Consider the following 16,095-nt stretch of genomic DNA (forward strand, 5'->3'; position numbering starts at 1 on the left):
TCTTGAAGTAAAAAATTGGTGACGCCATTCAGGCCTTGGGGAAAGAAACCACTAGAAGGCTTTGTGATTTTGAGCAGGACAGAATACTCAACCAGGCTGCGTATTTTTCATGCCTTAACCAACCCCCTGTAACCTCTTCTTCATGGCCAATAATTAGAATGTTCTTATTGTCTGGTTTGGGAAAGGGATGCAGGGAGATGAGGAATACTTGCACATGTCACCAGAGCAGAGCGTGATGTATGTGGCGAGGACAGGGCAGTCCCAGGTGGGAGCTGAGGTCTTGCAAATGTATTTTCACGGCCCGGGGCAGCCAGGCCATGGCCTGTGACATGTTGTTATATTGAGGCCCAAGGCAACAGCTGGACTCAAAGAAGAGAGAGACAAATGACCTTTGGACTAGCATCTCCCTGTTTTCTTGAAAATACCGTGTGACTAAAGAAGCCTGGGGGGATGTGGGGGAGGGCTCAGAGACACATGTCCTCTGGAGTGTGCATCCTTGGGCCTCTGTGGGAAGAGGGTCCTTGCAGATTCCAAGATGTCGGTGCCCTCCTAGGACCTTACAGATCTAGGCAGATTGCAAGCCACTTCCTCGGGAGGCTAGGCAGCTGGCCTTTTGATTCTCGTTTGCATGGAGCCAGGCATTAACTGACCAGACAGTCCCTAGTGAGAGCGAACATAAGGAACAGTGTCCCAGGAGGAAAGGCTGAGGACAGGGCTTAGGGGCTGGGTGGGAAGCCATGTGACGTGGGCAGGTGCTTGTGTGCTCTCAAGGGTCTTTGAAACAGCAAATGTAGTACAGCTGAGTCTCCTGCCTCCTCTCCTGGGTCCCAAGCCCACCGGCAGCCGCTCCTGTCTCCATGAGTGGATTTGATGTGAACAGATTTGGGGTACAACCGCAGACCCCCTTTAGTTGTTGACAGAAGTGTGCAGAGGCTCTAATGGTGGCCGTGTGACGGATGGGTAGTCACATCTACAGGGCCAGGCTGGAAACAAGCAAGGCTGCGATTCGGGGGACTCTGAGCCCCTTTCTTTGTCTATCAAATAGCCTTGGGGGTGACCCCATCTTCCCAGGCATCTCTGAGTGCTGGGCGTGGCGTGTGCTTTCTTCTTTCTCTATTCCTCTGTATCAGTCAGGTGGTTGTCACGACACAGAACACCTGACAAACGACATCAGGTGGAAAAGTTCCTCTTGGCTCCTGGTTCCCGAGAGTTCAGTCCGCAGTGGCTTTGACCTGTGTGCTTGGACAGAGCATCATGGCGATGAGCGTATGTGGTGGAGGACGGTCTTGATCTTGGGACGAACAGGAAGGGGAGAGAAAGGAAGGGGGGAAGAGAAGAGGAGGTGGCAGTCAAGGACAAGGGGTTCCTAAGGGCCCGCCAACAGGGCACCAATTCCTAAGACATGAGCCTGTGGGGGGCGGGGGGTCGTCCTCTGTAAGAATTATCTTCATGTCAGAGACCACCAACCTTTGGTCAGACTGGCCTCAGGTGTCTGTCTCAGGAGGCTGACAGGACTGTAGGAAGCATGCCAGCATAGACAGTGAGCCATTGATGGTGTGTGTAGATACTTAGCAGCACGGGTGAAGGCGTGTGTGCATCCTTCGGGCACCTGCTCCAGTCTACAGGTGGGGCGGGTGTGTCAGCTTACCCAGAAGGGCGTCAAACTGCCTCCGTCCCCGCGGAGAGTCTGTTCTCTGCTGTGCCGCCATGGAATGTCATTTCCACCCATCCAACTCCTTTCTAGGACTGTTTGGGTTTCCCAGGGACTGTGACAACTGCTCACGTGGCGGGGGGTGGGGGGGGTCAGTGCCTGGGGATGCAAAGATGAGGACAGGGATATAAGCAGCATCTAAGTGTGAGAGAGAACAGCCTCACCCCTCCCGGTCACTCACGCTCTGCCGGCATCCAGAGACTGACAGTGATGGGCCTGACTCTGCAGGCAGTCCTTGGAGCAAGAACACCAGGCCGTGCTCTAGGCGTCTTTTGGCTTCATCGTTTAGGAGGCCATGAAACCTAAATGATGCACCTGTGGCTTTGTAAAACAATGATTACCCACGCAGGACAGTTCTACTACAGGGAGCCCTGGCTCTACCCAGGTCTGAGGCTTGGGAATCTGTGATTCTCAGTCTGGGCGCACTGTGAGCAGGGTAGGGTTCCCCACGCCACACCTCACTGGTGACAGGCAGCAGTAGTCTTTTTTTTAGGGCAAGGCTGTTGCACAGAGGTCGTGGCCTGCTCAGAAACCCCAGAGCAGTCTCTACTGATAAACTGAGCCACGCTCACTGCTGCTTCCCAAACATAAAAGCTGGGAGGTCGTGGGAACCACCTGCTCTGCACAGTCCAGGGAGCCCAGCGCCAGGCGCGTAGAGGCCTGCGGCAGGTTAATTAAAGTTAACTGAGTGAAAAAATAATTACAGAGACTGCAGAGTGGAGAAACCCAAGCCTGGAATTTATACTCCTCGGTTCCTAAGCTTTTCTGAGAATCAACCTAATCCTTGGGAAATTTTTCCTGGGCACAGAAAAGGGCAGAGAAGGACTTTACAAGCTTCCCTTTCTGCTTAAGGGTCTATAGGATGGACACAGAGAAACCACGGTGGATGCTGGGTCCTGTGGCCTTGGTGGTATCAGTTTCCTTTGGCACTGCCCTATGCTGGGGTAGGCAAGATCTTTGCAGACTCCTTAGGTGGAAGTAAGGGGTATTCTTTGGCTTACGGATGGGCCTTTAATAAACCCAGCCCTGCTTCCCGCTCTGTTCCACGGCTTCCTGGCCTGGCCAGCATGTGAGGCCAGCATCCTGCCATACACTAGTGGACCTATAGGGAAGGTCCACCACACCTTCCTTACAATGCTATGAAATGAAGAACCAAAATAAAGCTTCTCCCTGTGCCCCCTGTCCTTTTAATTACCTTTTATGTGTGTGAACATTTTGCCTGTGTGCCTGTGCACCATGTGTGTGCAGTACCTATGGAGGCCAGAAGAGGGCACTAGATCCCGTGGAACTAGTTACAGATGGTTGTGAGCTGCCATGTGGGTTCTGGGAATCAAACCCAGGTCCTCTGAAAGAGCAGCCAGTGCTGTTAACTTCTGAGCCATCTCTCCAGCCCAAGCTCTTCTCTCTTGAGTTTGCTTCTGTGAAGTATTTTATCACAGCAATGGGAAAAGTGATAAACTCCCTGAGGCCATTTGTGCAGTTACCTGGTGTCTGTGAGTCCCCGCAAACGGTGTGGGTGTGGGTAGAATATTGTGCATGTCAGAGATCCACCTGTCTAGGCCTGCAACAGATGTCTTGGGGACTTCCTCTGTTTCTGACCTTCACCTGGCCCACACAGGCCTGGCTTAGGCCCCACGACCTCCCAAAATAGCACCAACAATTGGAGAGCAGGTGTTCAAAGACATGAATCTTGTGGAGACATTTCAGACTCAAACCATAGTGAGGTGGTTTGGTCAAAAAAAAATGTTTTACTGTGTTACGGTGGTGCATACCTTTAACCCCAGCACTTGTGAGGCAGAGGCAGGTGGATCTCTGAGTTTGAGGCCAGCCTGGTCTACAGAGAGAGTTCCAGGACAGTCAGGGCTACACAGAGAAACCCTGTACTGAAAAATCAAAAATAAAAATGTTGTATTATTTTATGGGTATGAATGTTTAGCTTTTGTGTATGTCTGTGCATCATGTGTGTGCAGTACCCATGGATGCCAGAAGAGGGTGTCATAACCCCTAGAACAGATGGTTGTGAGCTGCCATGTGGATACTGGAAACTGAACCCAGGTCCTCTGGAAAAGCAGCCTATGTTCTTAACCACTGAGCCATCTGGGTGTGTGCCTGTCTTGATCCACAATCTGGTCCAATTCAGGGCCATTTACTTGTACTCAGAGTGGAGGGCATTTCTTCTGTTCTTCTGGTAGAACCAAGGTGAACGAACCATGCGTGCATGCTTTGAGTCTGCAGAGGCTGGAAAAGCAAGCAGGGATGGAGGCCTGTGAGCATGAAGGGAGCATGGTACTTACTGGGGGGCTCACAGAGCTGGGCAGGGCCGGGGATTGCCACTAGCTACCACCTGTTGATGTCCCCAGGCAGCACCCAGAGACTGTGTCTCTCTGTGGCTTTATGGCAGGTGCAGACAGGAGACCCTTGTAGGGTAGGTAGAGGTCCAGGCAGCAAGAGGGCTCTGTTCGGCTTCTGTGGGCTTCAAAGGGTGTCAGTGGACAGGCATGGCGTGCACGTCTGTAATCCCGACACTCGGGAGGCTGAGGTGGGGAGATCATGAGTTTCTGACCACTCTGGGCTGCATAATGAGTCCCTGTCCAAAGGGAGGTTGAGAGAGATCCAGGGTTGGTTGGGGGAATCCAGAGGATCCCCTTGCGTCACTAGGGGCCTTGACCTGTCCGGATATCAACAGCTGTAACCTGCTTCTTCCTCCCATCTGTAGACCCCAGCCTGATGGATGTCTGGTGCGGATAATGAAGGAAGAACGTGCCTTTTACCCCCAAGAGGTGACCCCGGAGCGTGCCCCGGATGACCACCCGACTTGGAACAATGCGGCTAGCCTGCATGTTCTCATCCATCCTGCTGTTTGGAGCTGCGGGCCTCCTCCTCTTCATCAGCCTACAGGACCCTGTAGAGCTCACCCCCCAGCAGGTTCCAGGTGAGCCCCAAGGTTGCTGGCTACTCTGGCCAGGCCACATACAACCTTCATGGTGGCCCTGGTGTGCTGGCCCTGGGGTACAATAGCCCTTGTAAACAGAGAAGGGGCCCTGGCTTTCCCCTAACGGGTTGGTGTCAGTGTGGGGCATCTGTCTGAAGGTCGACCACCAGTTTCAAGGTTATGACTTCCTTAGCAGTTGGGCAGCCCCTGGTCGGGGAGTGGAGAGGCTGCCCATCTGGTCAGCCAGTTTGCTGTTTTCAGTGAATCTCAGATTCACAGAAAATAATGCCAGCTCTTGGGGCATCTTCCACATTGTTTGGGACACCAGGGGAATAAATATCTTTCTGTTTTTCAAAAATGTCCCTGGGAATTGAACCCGGAGCCTTCCCACCTGATCATTTGTATTATTTTTATTTTGAGACAAGGTCTGGTCTTGAACTTGTGAACCTACGTTATCCTTCTGAGTAGCTGGGCTTATGGGCCTACACCATCGGTCTTCCATCTTCTTTTGAAAACTTTTGTTATAGTAGTTGTGTTGGAGCATGCCTTTGATTCCAGCACTCGGGAGGCAGAGGCAGACCAATCTCTGTGAGTTTGAGGCCAGCCAGGGCTACGTAGTGAGATTTCCATCTCAAAAAAATTTTTTTGTTACATTTATTTGTTTGTTTGCTTGTTTGTTTATTTATTTCTTGGGTGATGGGCACACGTGTGGAGGCTTGAGGACAGTCTTTAAGGGTTTATTCTCCCCTTCCATCATGTGCTTTCTGGGGATTGAACTCAGGCTTGGGGGCAAGCACCTATACTGCTGAACCACCCATCTTCCCAGCCTGCATCATCTTCTTGAACTCACAAATCCAGAGTGTGGCTCAGTTTCCCTATCTAGCCCTGGGGACCCTTTGAATCTGGTTCCTCTGGCTTGGGACAGAAACTCAGGGACATACTGGCTTTGTGAGTCTGAGACTCACTCCTTACCACACCCTCATTCTCTCTGTGCCTTGTGACCTATTAGAATGGTCCATGCCTGCTGGGGATGGTGGGGTACAGACAGTGAGAGCGAAGTGTGGAACAGAACACACAGGACAGATGGAATGTGGAAAGGGGAGGTCTCCAGGGCTCCTGGTGCTAGATCTGACGGAGCTGGCAGTCACAGGCCTGGGACTGAGGCCAGAGGTTACTCTGCTTTGAAGGAAAAGGGAACCTGGGCTTCCAGGCCACCTCACTGGCAGAGGTCCATTGTGTGGACCCCCAGAGATGCGCTTTCTCCCCAGGGACATGTCCGTGAACACAGTTTGCAGGGACAGGACGAAAGAGCTGTGGAGGTCAGAGGTTTAGGCAGATGGCTCCCGGTGACGCGCCTGCCTGCAGCCTTGCACAGGCGGGATAGACGCCTGCTCTCCAGCCAGGAGCTCTTCCCCAGCACTGCCCTCGGCACACCCCAGCTCAGGCCCCCTTTCTTTATACCACTTCATTGTTCTGCTTCTGCCCACTGAAGCCTTGAACCACCATACAGTGGCCTTGCGCCCAGATTGAAGACCACAGGCCTCAGGAGGGGAGAGAGAGACGTTCGCACAGAGAGGCCAGAGCATACCTGGGCCTGGCAGCGGCTGCCAGAAGCCAGCGTGGGGGAGGCTGATCAATTATGCCTTTCATCACAGACAGGGAGTGAGAAGCAGGTTTAGTTGTGGGCCCTGGGAACAGCGGGCAAGCCACTGTGCTGACACATTCCCGGGTCAACCCCTACATCTGGTGGCTGTCAAAAAATGGGTCTGGCTGTTCCCCAGCTTCTGAGGAAGCAAGTGTGCGTGACTGAGCTGGCTCCTCTGGGGACTTCATAGCCTCTCAAGAGCCCTAGAATAGCGAGTGACATTGAGTCAGCACAGCTGGGTCCCACAGGACAGTGCCATCACAGTGCAGGAAATTGGTCCCTGTGACTATTTGGAGTCTGTGCAAAAAGAAACTGGGGAGCTTGAAAACTGCTTGGATGAAGGGTGCTATATTCCTCTGGTGGATGCCTTAGTGTGTGGCTGTGGTGCACACACAGGCAGAGGATCCAGGTATCTGATGTCTGCACTGTGTGGGAGGGCCCAGGGAGAAAAGGCGTAAGTGTATGTATGGGACAGGGTATGGGCCCCTCTGTGGTCCATGCCCGGGACAAATGATCTGTTGCCAGGTGAAATTCTGCTTTGATGGTCCTAGGGTGTGCCCTGCCATGCCAACAGCCAGCTGGCAGAGCAGAACCCTTAATTTCACAAGCCCTGGATTCCTGTCTCTCCTTCCAGCTTGCTTTGCTCTGAAACATCTGCTCAAGTGCACAGATGTGTGAATTACAGGTGGGTGGGAACCACGGTGTGGTTGGGAGTTCTGGGATAGAGTGGCATGGCATGGTGGAGAGTTGTTTGAGCCTCACACTGGCAGGCTGTGTAGAGTCACATGACCCTCGGATGAGCATCCGCTGTGGTGGGCGGAGCCAGGTGAGGAGCATGGGTGGGTCTTCACCGTGACATCCTATCGGCGGGTGCAGGTGGACGTGCCCGCATAATGTGCTACGTGGTGGGCAACCCTGACGGTCTACGTAAATCACACCAAACACAGTCATAAAACTTTAAGTAATGCTTACGTTGCTCTCCCCGAGCGAAGCCCTCCTGACACAAGCTGTTTGTGTTGATTTGTTACTATTCATTTTTTCCTTCCCTGTACTTCTCACAGCAGCCTAATTGTGATTCGGTACCCAGAAAGCAATATCAAAGTAATTTTCCACAACATTAGTTACAATTTTCTTCTGATCCTTCAAGTGAAACAACCCCATCCTGTTGGCGTCTCCGAGCATATAAACCTTGATTACATTTATCTGCTGGAAACCAGTGCTTACAAAGTGTATGTGCCCAGTTGCGTGGTGGGTGGCCCCGAGGGCCCCTGACCAAGCCTTGTCCCTGGGAGTTTCTGTCCGAAGGAGCTGCCGCTAGGAGGCTATCCTGTCAGCAGGGACGCCTGAGGGACTAGAATGGGGGGGGAGGGGACTCCACCGTGGGATAAACTTTGCCGAGACTTAAGGTGTGAGTTCTGTGGATACAGGCATCAAGAAGCCAGCTTGAGAAAGGGAGCGGAGTTCTCGTATGTTCGTGGTTCTTGGGGTCCGACACTGATTGGATCTCACTGATGCAGTTCCCAGATGTTGAAAGCACATTGTTCTAAGCTGCTCTCTGTTGCTGTGAGGAACACCATGTGGGGAGGGGGGAAGCAATGTTGGGGTGGAAAGGGTTTATTTCATCTTATAACTCCCAGGTCACAATCCATCTCTGAGGGAAGTTCAGAAGGGGTTCAAGGCAGGAGCCCTGGAGGAATGCTGTTTGCTGGCACTCTCCCTTTCTTACTCACTTTGGCTGGCTTTCTTGTATGGCCCACCAGCCTAGGGATGGCACCGCCCATGGTGGGCTGGGCCCTCCTACATCAGTTAGCATTTAAGAAAATGCCCCACAGACGGTGGCCACAGGCCAATCTGTTGGAAGCACTTCTACAGTTAGGGTTCCCTCTTGCCAGGTGACTCGAGGTCTGTGGCAAGTTGACAGATGCAGTTAACCATGACACATCCAAATCTCTTCTGGGGTCAGCTAGCCCACTTCAGCCTGGCTAGGGCACTGAACAGAATCTTACAGAATCACCAGCTTTTGTAAAGGTGGGCCTTGTTTTCTTTTTTAGAGTGTTCTATTTTACATTAGCCCTTTTGAAACAGAACTAAATCCATGACAGAGACAGCTGTTTCAGCCTCTGTTTTCAGTCCATCGTGGGTGAGGTGGGGAGAAACACTGCGGCCAGAGCTTGAGGCAAAGACTCCTCGTGTGCCGCAGACAGGAAAGAGCATGGACTGAAACTGGAGGGGCATTACTGCCAAAATCCCACCCCAGGGACATACTTCCTCCGGCCGGCCACACCTTCTAAAGCCCCCATGACCTTTAAAATGAACCATAAGCATTCAAGACGAGCCCGTGGGTGATATTGTAGATTCAGACTATAACAGAGAGGCACCCACAAGCTAACCTGTATTCTAAGATTAGATTTTCTTGTTTACTGGAGAATTCTACCTATCTAATTATGATTATTTTCCAGTCTGCAAAATTACCGGTCCTAAGGCCAGAGCTTCTGCCCCCAGTGCGCCGCACACTTGTGTGTGGTTTGATTGCTTTGTTTGGCTTCCTTTGTTTTTGTGATGATGTTTTACCAGCTCGTTCGGGCTGGCCTCAGATTCACAGGTCCCCCTGCCATAGCTTCTCCAGTGCTTGCTAGAATTACCCAGCTAGGGAGAGTCACAATATTTATTTAGTTTTCAGTGCTAGAGTTTGACACCAGGGCCTCAAGCATGCTAAACAAGTACTCTACCACTGAGCCACACGATCATCCCGGAAGCTCACTTCTTGACACAAGACCCACCCTTTCTCCTAATGAAAGACCAGACCTGGGGATAACAGGCTCAACACATGGCTCTGGGGACTTCAGAAGGCGGCGTCTGCATTCACGTGGGCAGACAATGTCCGTAGCTACCTTTCTCTGTGAACTTAGCATTAGAGGGAACAGAGATTAGAATGGTAGATGAATGGACCCCAGGAGCCTGCCCCTCCTCTCCAGCGCCCTGACCCGGCCAGGCTGGCCCCATCCCTCCCTCCAGGCTTCTCTCCCCAGGTCTGACTTTTGAAATCCACACCAGATATTGAACCAACTCACACATAAATATTTCAGTGTTTTTCAGTTCAAATGATAAGAATTGATGCTTTTAACATTTCTTCCAACCATCTTATATTTCCTTAAAATCATCCACCAGCTAAGCAGGCAATCCATGAGAAGCGGAGGCTGGAGAATCTCAAGTTTGGGGTGAGCCTGGGCTACATAGCAAGTCCCTACATTAAAAAAAAAAATTAAAAAGACTTGAATGTCTAGTCTGTGTTGAAACTTAATTGCCTTATAAATATAAACACATGTATCTCCAGTGGCTCATCCAATATTCAGCTATAGCCACACATTGCAGTTATGAATCCTTTAAATCTCTCCACATGTAAGTTTCTCTCTTTTCCCTTTTTTTTTTCTAGGATATTGGGTCATAGGTCATGGAGAATGTTCCCATTTTAACTGACTGCACCCATCTGTCCTTTATTCTTCGTCCTGCATACAGTTAGAAAGTTCTTGCACAGCGAACACGTGTAGATTCGGCTTTGCTCTTTGTCAAAAAAGCAAGTACTCTATCACGCGCAGCTCCGTGACCTGTCAGTGGCTCCTGCCTGCCGGCTCTCCAGTGATGTCCGTGAGCTGTCAGTGGTCACGCCTTCAGCTGCCCCTTAGTCAGGGGTCAGACCGAGGCCTCACCTCATTTTGTCATTCCTTCATTGCTTAAATGGAGGGAGTTTGTCTTAATGAGGCCAGGTGAGTTGTCGCCAGTCACCCATGAAGGGAGGCTGAGGCAGGAGCTTTGAGAGTTCTGGGCTAACCTGGGCCATAGCATGAGTTCGAGACCAGCCTGAGGTACAGAACAAGACCTTGCCTCAAAAACAAAGGGAAGAGAGAGAGAAAGAAAAAGTGACCTTTTCAAGCAGACTCTGTTGTGTGTACTTTACATAATTTTAAATATTACATTTATTTATTTGTAGCAGCATATGACATGGGGTGCATGCAGAGGTCTGAGGACAACTTTCAGGAGTCAGTTCTCTCTTTCCACCTGTGGGTCCTGGGGGTTGAACTCAGGTTGTTAGACTGAGCAAGCAGGAACCACTGAACCATCTTGCCAGTGCCGGCTCTTCATGGTTTGGCTTTTGCAGTGTGGCTTTTCCTAAAGTAGGCTCTCTCTGCGTTTCAGGGCTCTCTGTTCTTTTCCAGAGCGGAATAGCTGTGGATGCGGTACCATAGTGACAGCCCTGTTCCTTCTTCCAGCACCTCTGGTTTAGACAAAGGGACAGCCACTGACGGCTTCTCTGTCTGTACGGTACCCTTGGACCGCGTTACTGAGAACGAGAGCATTTTAGAGCAAAAATCACCAACGTTCACAGAGCATTCACCGTGTGTAAAATCTTGTGTTAAGAAAATACTTAGGTGTTTTGTTTTGTTTTGTTTTGTTTTGTTTTGTTTTGTTTTGAGGATGGGTCTCTCTGTGTAGCCAAGGCTGGTCTGGAGCTTGCTAATAGCCCAGGCTGGCCTTGAACTAGATCCTGCTGCCTCAGTCTCCCGAGTGCTGGGACTTTTGACATCTACACCCCAGTATGATTCTTACAACCATGGTTTCTGTCACAGTGCGCTGAATGCTCACTAAGTAGCTCAGACACAGGATAATGAGCAAACACTGCCAGACTCTGACCATGTGTCGGGCACTGTCACAGGCACCTTACATGCCTTTGACACTAGAGAAGTCCCTATGAGTTACTCACAATTACATCGTTTGATGGTGAGACCAATGAGTTCAGGGAGGTGAAGAACCATGCCCAAGGCCACGTAGTTTCCAGGCTTCAGAGCTGGTCTGTGCTTGTAAGCATCTGCTACACACACACACACACACACACACACACACACACACACACACACATACACACATACACACCACCCCCACACATGAGGACACTGGCATCACCAAGACCCGGGCCCATAGCACAGCCCAGTGTTGATAAAGATTCGGGGGCCAGAGAGAAAGTGCCATGTGAAAAGCTCTGAGTGGCTGGGGTGGGGGGGTCACCTGTGGCTAAAGAGTCATCCAGACCCCAGGCCCAGCAAGCCCCTTGGGACACAATGGGGAGTTGCCAGCCTTTGCCTCAAGGCGTGGAAAGCTCTGGAGATTCTGGGCTGAAGAGTGGAACAGCAGAAAACTCATTCTAGGAGATGACTCAGCGGTTAAGAGGGCTTGCTGCTCTTGCAGAGGACCAGAGTTCAGTTCCCAGTGTCCATGTCAGGCCCCTTACACCTACCTGTAACGCCTGCTCCAGGGGATCGAACACTCTTCCGGCCTCTGGGGATACCTTCATGCATGTATGCACAAATACATACGCATGCTCACATAAATAAAGATAAGTCTTTAAAAGAAAGCTCGTTCTGGTGGCTCCATGGGGTAGGAAGCATGAGCGTGACAAACCTAAGCAGGATAGCTGGAGACGGTAGATACAGCAGATGGGACCACAGGCCTAGGGCAGGTGATGGGAGAAGGGTGGATTTGGGAATACAAAGTAGTTATTTGTACCATTGCTGAACCTTAGTCCAGGATGTCGGGGGGGGGGGGGGGGGGGGGGGGGGGGGGTTTACCAATGTCAGGTGAAACAGAAAACAAAGCTGATACTTTTTGTTTTGTTTTGTGTTTTGTGTTTTGTGTTTTGAGACATAGGGTCTCAGCATGTAGCTCTGGCTGTCCTGGAACTCACTATGTAGACCAGGCTGGCTTTGAACTCACAGAGATTAGCCTGCTGCTGAGTGCTGGGATTAAAGACATGTGCCACTATGTCTGGTTTGGGAAAGGCTGGTTTTTAAAATATTTACTTTTAGTGTGTGTGTGTGTGTGTGTGTGTGTGTGTGTACCTGATCATCTGTATGTGCCGCCAGAGGAGGGCGCCAGATCCCCAGGACTGGAGTTGCAAGCTGCCCAGTGTGAGTGCTGAGGGACTCTGCTCTTCTGCAAAGGCGGCCGGTGCTCTTAAACTGAGCCATCTCTCCAGTCCTTGTATTAGTTATGTTTACATCACTGCTGTGAAACACCTGACAGACACAACTTAAGGGAGGAAGGGCCTTTTTGGCTCATGGTCTCAGGGAATTCCAAATCATTATTGAGGGACAAGCACTAGAATGCCTCTGTCTGTAGCAGCGGGAATAAGATAGAAGCATATATTTCTTCCAAAGATCTGCCCCTAGGGACCGGCATCGAACACCCAGACCCACCTCCTAAAAGCCCCACAGCCTTCAAAATAGTTCCACCAACTGGGGATAGTGTGTTCAAAACATGAGTCTATGGAGAGCTTTTCAGATTAAAATGTAACAGATACGAAGGTGGGCTGTGTGTGCGCTGAGCTGTGTGAGGAGAATGGGGAGAGCAGTTTCTGGAGTTTCTGGCTGTGGTGGATGCATAGGGAGCATACCATTTTCCAGGGTAACTCTGACAGGGAAGGGGAGGGGGCAGGGATCATGGGTTCTGTTTCAGGCTTAGGGAATCTGAAGTTCTGGGTGTAGATGAATCTTTTCAAGGGACCACAGGCTCCCCAGTAATGACATGGAGACTTATTGTCAATTATAAAAGCTCGGCCATAGCTTGGGCTTGTTACTAACTAGCTCTTACAACTTAAACTAACCCATCTCTTTTAATCTACCTTCTTTTACATGGCTCAGTTACCCTTATTCTGTATTGCTCACTGTTGCTTCCTCTGCAGCTCCCAGCATCTCTTAGTGTCTCCTTACGACTCCGCCCTTTTTCCCAGCATTCTCTCTGCTCCGAAAATCCTGCCTAGCCATTGGCTGTTTAGCTTTTTATGAAAGCCATCACAGTGACTACTTCAGTCTAAAGAAATATTCCACAGCATCTGGGCAGCATGTGGAGAGGTGTTCTGTAACTTCTCTCACAGGGGCTTCCACACTCATGGGCTGTGGGAAGGTTTCTTCTTCATCACTTGAGATTGGGGTCCAGGGGCCAGTGAGGGTGCACAGGACTGTTGAGAGCTCTGCCTTGGAAGAGGGGCTGGTGTCTCTGCAGACACAGGTCTGTACTAGACACACCCATGTTCCTTGCTGGGCTAGTTTCCAAGGTTGGGATCAGGCTTCCACCTGTCCTGGGACAGAATCACCCCATCTGGGCTGCTGGGCTTGCCAGCTGGGGAAACAGACCTGTGTGTGTTTGTATGTCCAAGGACCCCAGGAGATCCAGCCATTCTGCGGTGGGTGAGGGGTGCAAGGACAAGGGAGTGGAGGAAGACTGAGTAGGCTCTGTTTCCGGGAGCATACAATCTGGAGAAGTCTTGAGCTTTTCCCTAGAGGGCCCCTAGGGCATTGTGGGAGAGGCATGGCCCTGTCACAGAAGGTGCTGGGGGAGGAATAAACTCACTTCAGTGACACTCAGAGGACAAAGGTGGCGGAGGTGAGTCTTGGGCCTCCAGAAGGTGGAGGAGTCAGAAGGACTTCCTGGAGTCAACCTGCTGTGGGATATCCATCTAAGTTCTCCAGCAGCCCAGTGGTGCTCCCCCTCAGTGTGGGTAGCCAGGGCACTCCATCGAGCTGGAAGTCTTTTTCCAGAGTACATGCCACTAACCATCTTACCCCTGGTTTCTCAGCCCCAAATCTACAGAGCTGAAGTCCCAGTGTCCGGGGACTGACCGACTCAGGTTCCTGTGTTGTTCTCCAAGTAACAAAGCTGTGCTGGCTAAAACGTGTGGCCCTTGCTCTGGGTCCCACGTTACCAGGGGTGTGGCCCTGTTTGTGCAGTGTTGAGGGCCACTCTACAATGGCCCTCCAGTTTCTGCAGAGACTACCCTTGTCTAGTTGTGCCCCCTGGGAGCTCCAGATCCACAGATCCCCGAGTGAGCCACAATGGCAGCACCCCGGAAACTCTCAGCCAGTCCATCAACGTACAGTGACCACCCACCTGTGCCCCAGCACTCAACCCACCCTCTCAGAGCCTGGGTGTTGAAATCCACAGTCCTCCCAGGACTAGGGAGCCAGCCCCTCCTGTTTCCATGGAGCTGGCTGCTTTCCCCAAACAGGTGGATTTTACTGGAATCCCCCAGAGTCTGTTTCCCGAAGCCGTCTTCTAACGGCATTGCGGAACATCGTATATATTTCCTCTAAACCTTGTGAGGCTGACACAGCCTTGTTGTGACTGTGAATATCAGAAGTGACATGTAATTGCAGTGATCCATCCTGTTAAGTAGCTGGCAATATATCATTGCAAAATCAGCCGGGCTGGGACTCTCAGATCCCAGTGTTTCTAAACAATAGACCTGTACCGTCGACAAGCGTGCTGAGCAGCGCCCACAGCTCAGCAGGGACGCTTCACCCCCCTGTCTCACCTTTCTGGGACCTCAGAGACACATTCTCACTCTGGGGCAATCCACACACTTGGTTTTCAGTTCTCCTGGCACATCCCGCTATGCGTCATATAACGCAGCCAGGTTCTCTCAGTCAGGGCTGTGGGTGCGTTTACCAGGCCAACTGGTCCTTCTAGGATCCTGAGGCCCTGCCCTTCCTGACCCTTAGACTCGAGGAATCCACATGTAGGTTCTTCCTGGGCCAGCTCCATCCTCACTCTCCGGCAGGAGGATGGAAGGAAGACTCACTGGACCCAGTTGGAGGCATGTACTTGGGCAAGACTAGAAACACCAGATGGTCCTTTGCAGAAGTCAGTCAGGCTCTGTTCACATTGTGTTCAATGCTAATTTAGATTGTGGTGTGAAGGGCAACCCTACAGCTGGGCAGAGGCCAGAATGAAGGAGGTGTGGACGCTGAGCCCTCTGTGGCAGTCAGTCAACCAGAGCTAGAAAGAGACAGTCTTCAAGCCTTCAGGCCTGGCACTTTGGGGGGCTTCAGCGGCGCTGGCTTTGGAGCCATGTTAGTTTTGTTACTGCAGCAAAATGCCTGAGTAAAACAGAGGAGGAAAGATGTATGTGAATCAGTTTTCAAAGATTTAACACATCACGGTGGAAGGGTGTGGGCAGAGGAGCCTACCTCAGAGAGGCTGGGAGGGAGAGAGCGCCTGGACAAGCTGGTACTCACTCGTATTGTAGAGTCTCCTGCCCATGAGGTGTGCTTCCCATGCTCAGGATGGGTGTTCCATCCTTGGTCAGTTCTAGAAACATCCCCCAAACACAGCCGGAGTGTGCTTCTTAGTCCAATCAACCTGTCAATCAAAATCAGCCATCAGGGGCTAGAGACGGTTAGCAGCACTTAGTGCTCTCACGGAGGGTCTGGGCTCAGTTCCCAGCACCCACATAGCAGTTCACAACTGCCTCTGGTCTCTGGGAGTGCCTGGGCGCACATGGCACACATAGACTTAGCCATCGTAGCTGGGCCTGCTAGCATAGGTTTATAATCCTAACTACTAGAAAGGCCGAAGCAGGCAAATTGCAAGGCCTGGACTACAGAGTGAGTCCAGGGCCATCTTGAATAATGTGACTCAAAATCAAAGGTAGCTGGGCTGTAGCTTAGTGGTAGAGCTCTTGTCTGGCATGCACGAAGGTGTGAAGCTCTATGTTCAATCCTCAATACCAAGGTGAAAAAAGTCTTTTTTAACTAGTCTGGGCTGCAGAGCAGGCTCGGTGGTTAAGAGTGCTTCTGCCCTTGTAAAAGGACCTCAGTTCAGTTCCCAGCACCAAGTCTGGTGGCTCACAACCACCTGTAACTCCAGCTCCCGGAGATCTGACGCCCTCTTCTGGCCTCCTTCTGACCTGCATCCACATGCGCACACACATAAATTAAAAGAAATAGAAATAAATCTTTAAAAATAATTAGCCATTTT

The 16,095-nt window shown here is 51.2% G+C and overlaps 1 protein-coding gene across 6 annotated transcripts in view; it reads left to right on the forward strand.

Annotated features, from left to right (window-relative positions):
- The window catches only part of Chst8 (carbohydrate sulfotransferase 8), a 133,170-nt gene that overhangs the window by 58,300 nt on the left and 58,775 nt on the right, over nucleotides 1–16,095 (forward strand). For 5 of the 6 annotated variants that reach the window (XM_052761542.1, XM_052761543.1, XM_052761545.1 and 2 more), the window contains exon 2: nucleotides 4,428–4,643. The exons of the other annotated variant lie outside the window; for it this stretch is intronic. In XM_052761542.1, coding sequence (XP_052617502.1) covers nucleotides 4,514–4,643 — 130 coding nt within the window. In that variant the 5' untranslated portion in view covers nucleotides 4,428–4,513. The remainder of the gene's footprint in view (nucleotides 1–4,427; nucleotides 4,644–16,095) is intronic. 6 annotated transcript variants of the gene reach the window in all.

Source organism: Peromyscus californicus, unplaced genomic scaffold (genome assembly GCF_007827085.1).
Source record: "Peromyscus californicus insignis strain IS unplaced genomic scaffold, ASM782708v3 Scaffold_4__1_contigs__length_199733344, whole genome shotgun sequence".
NCBI lineage: Eukaryota > Metazoa > Chordata > Mammalia > Rodentia > Cricetidae > Peromyscus > Peromyscus californicus.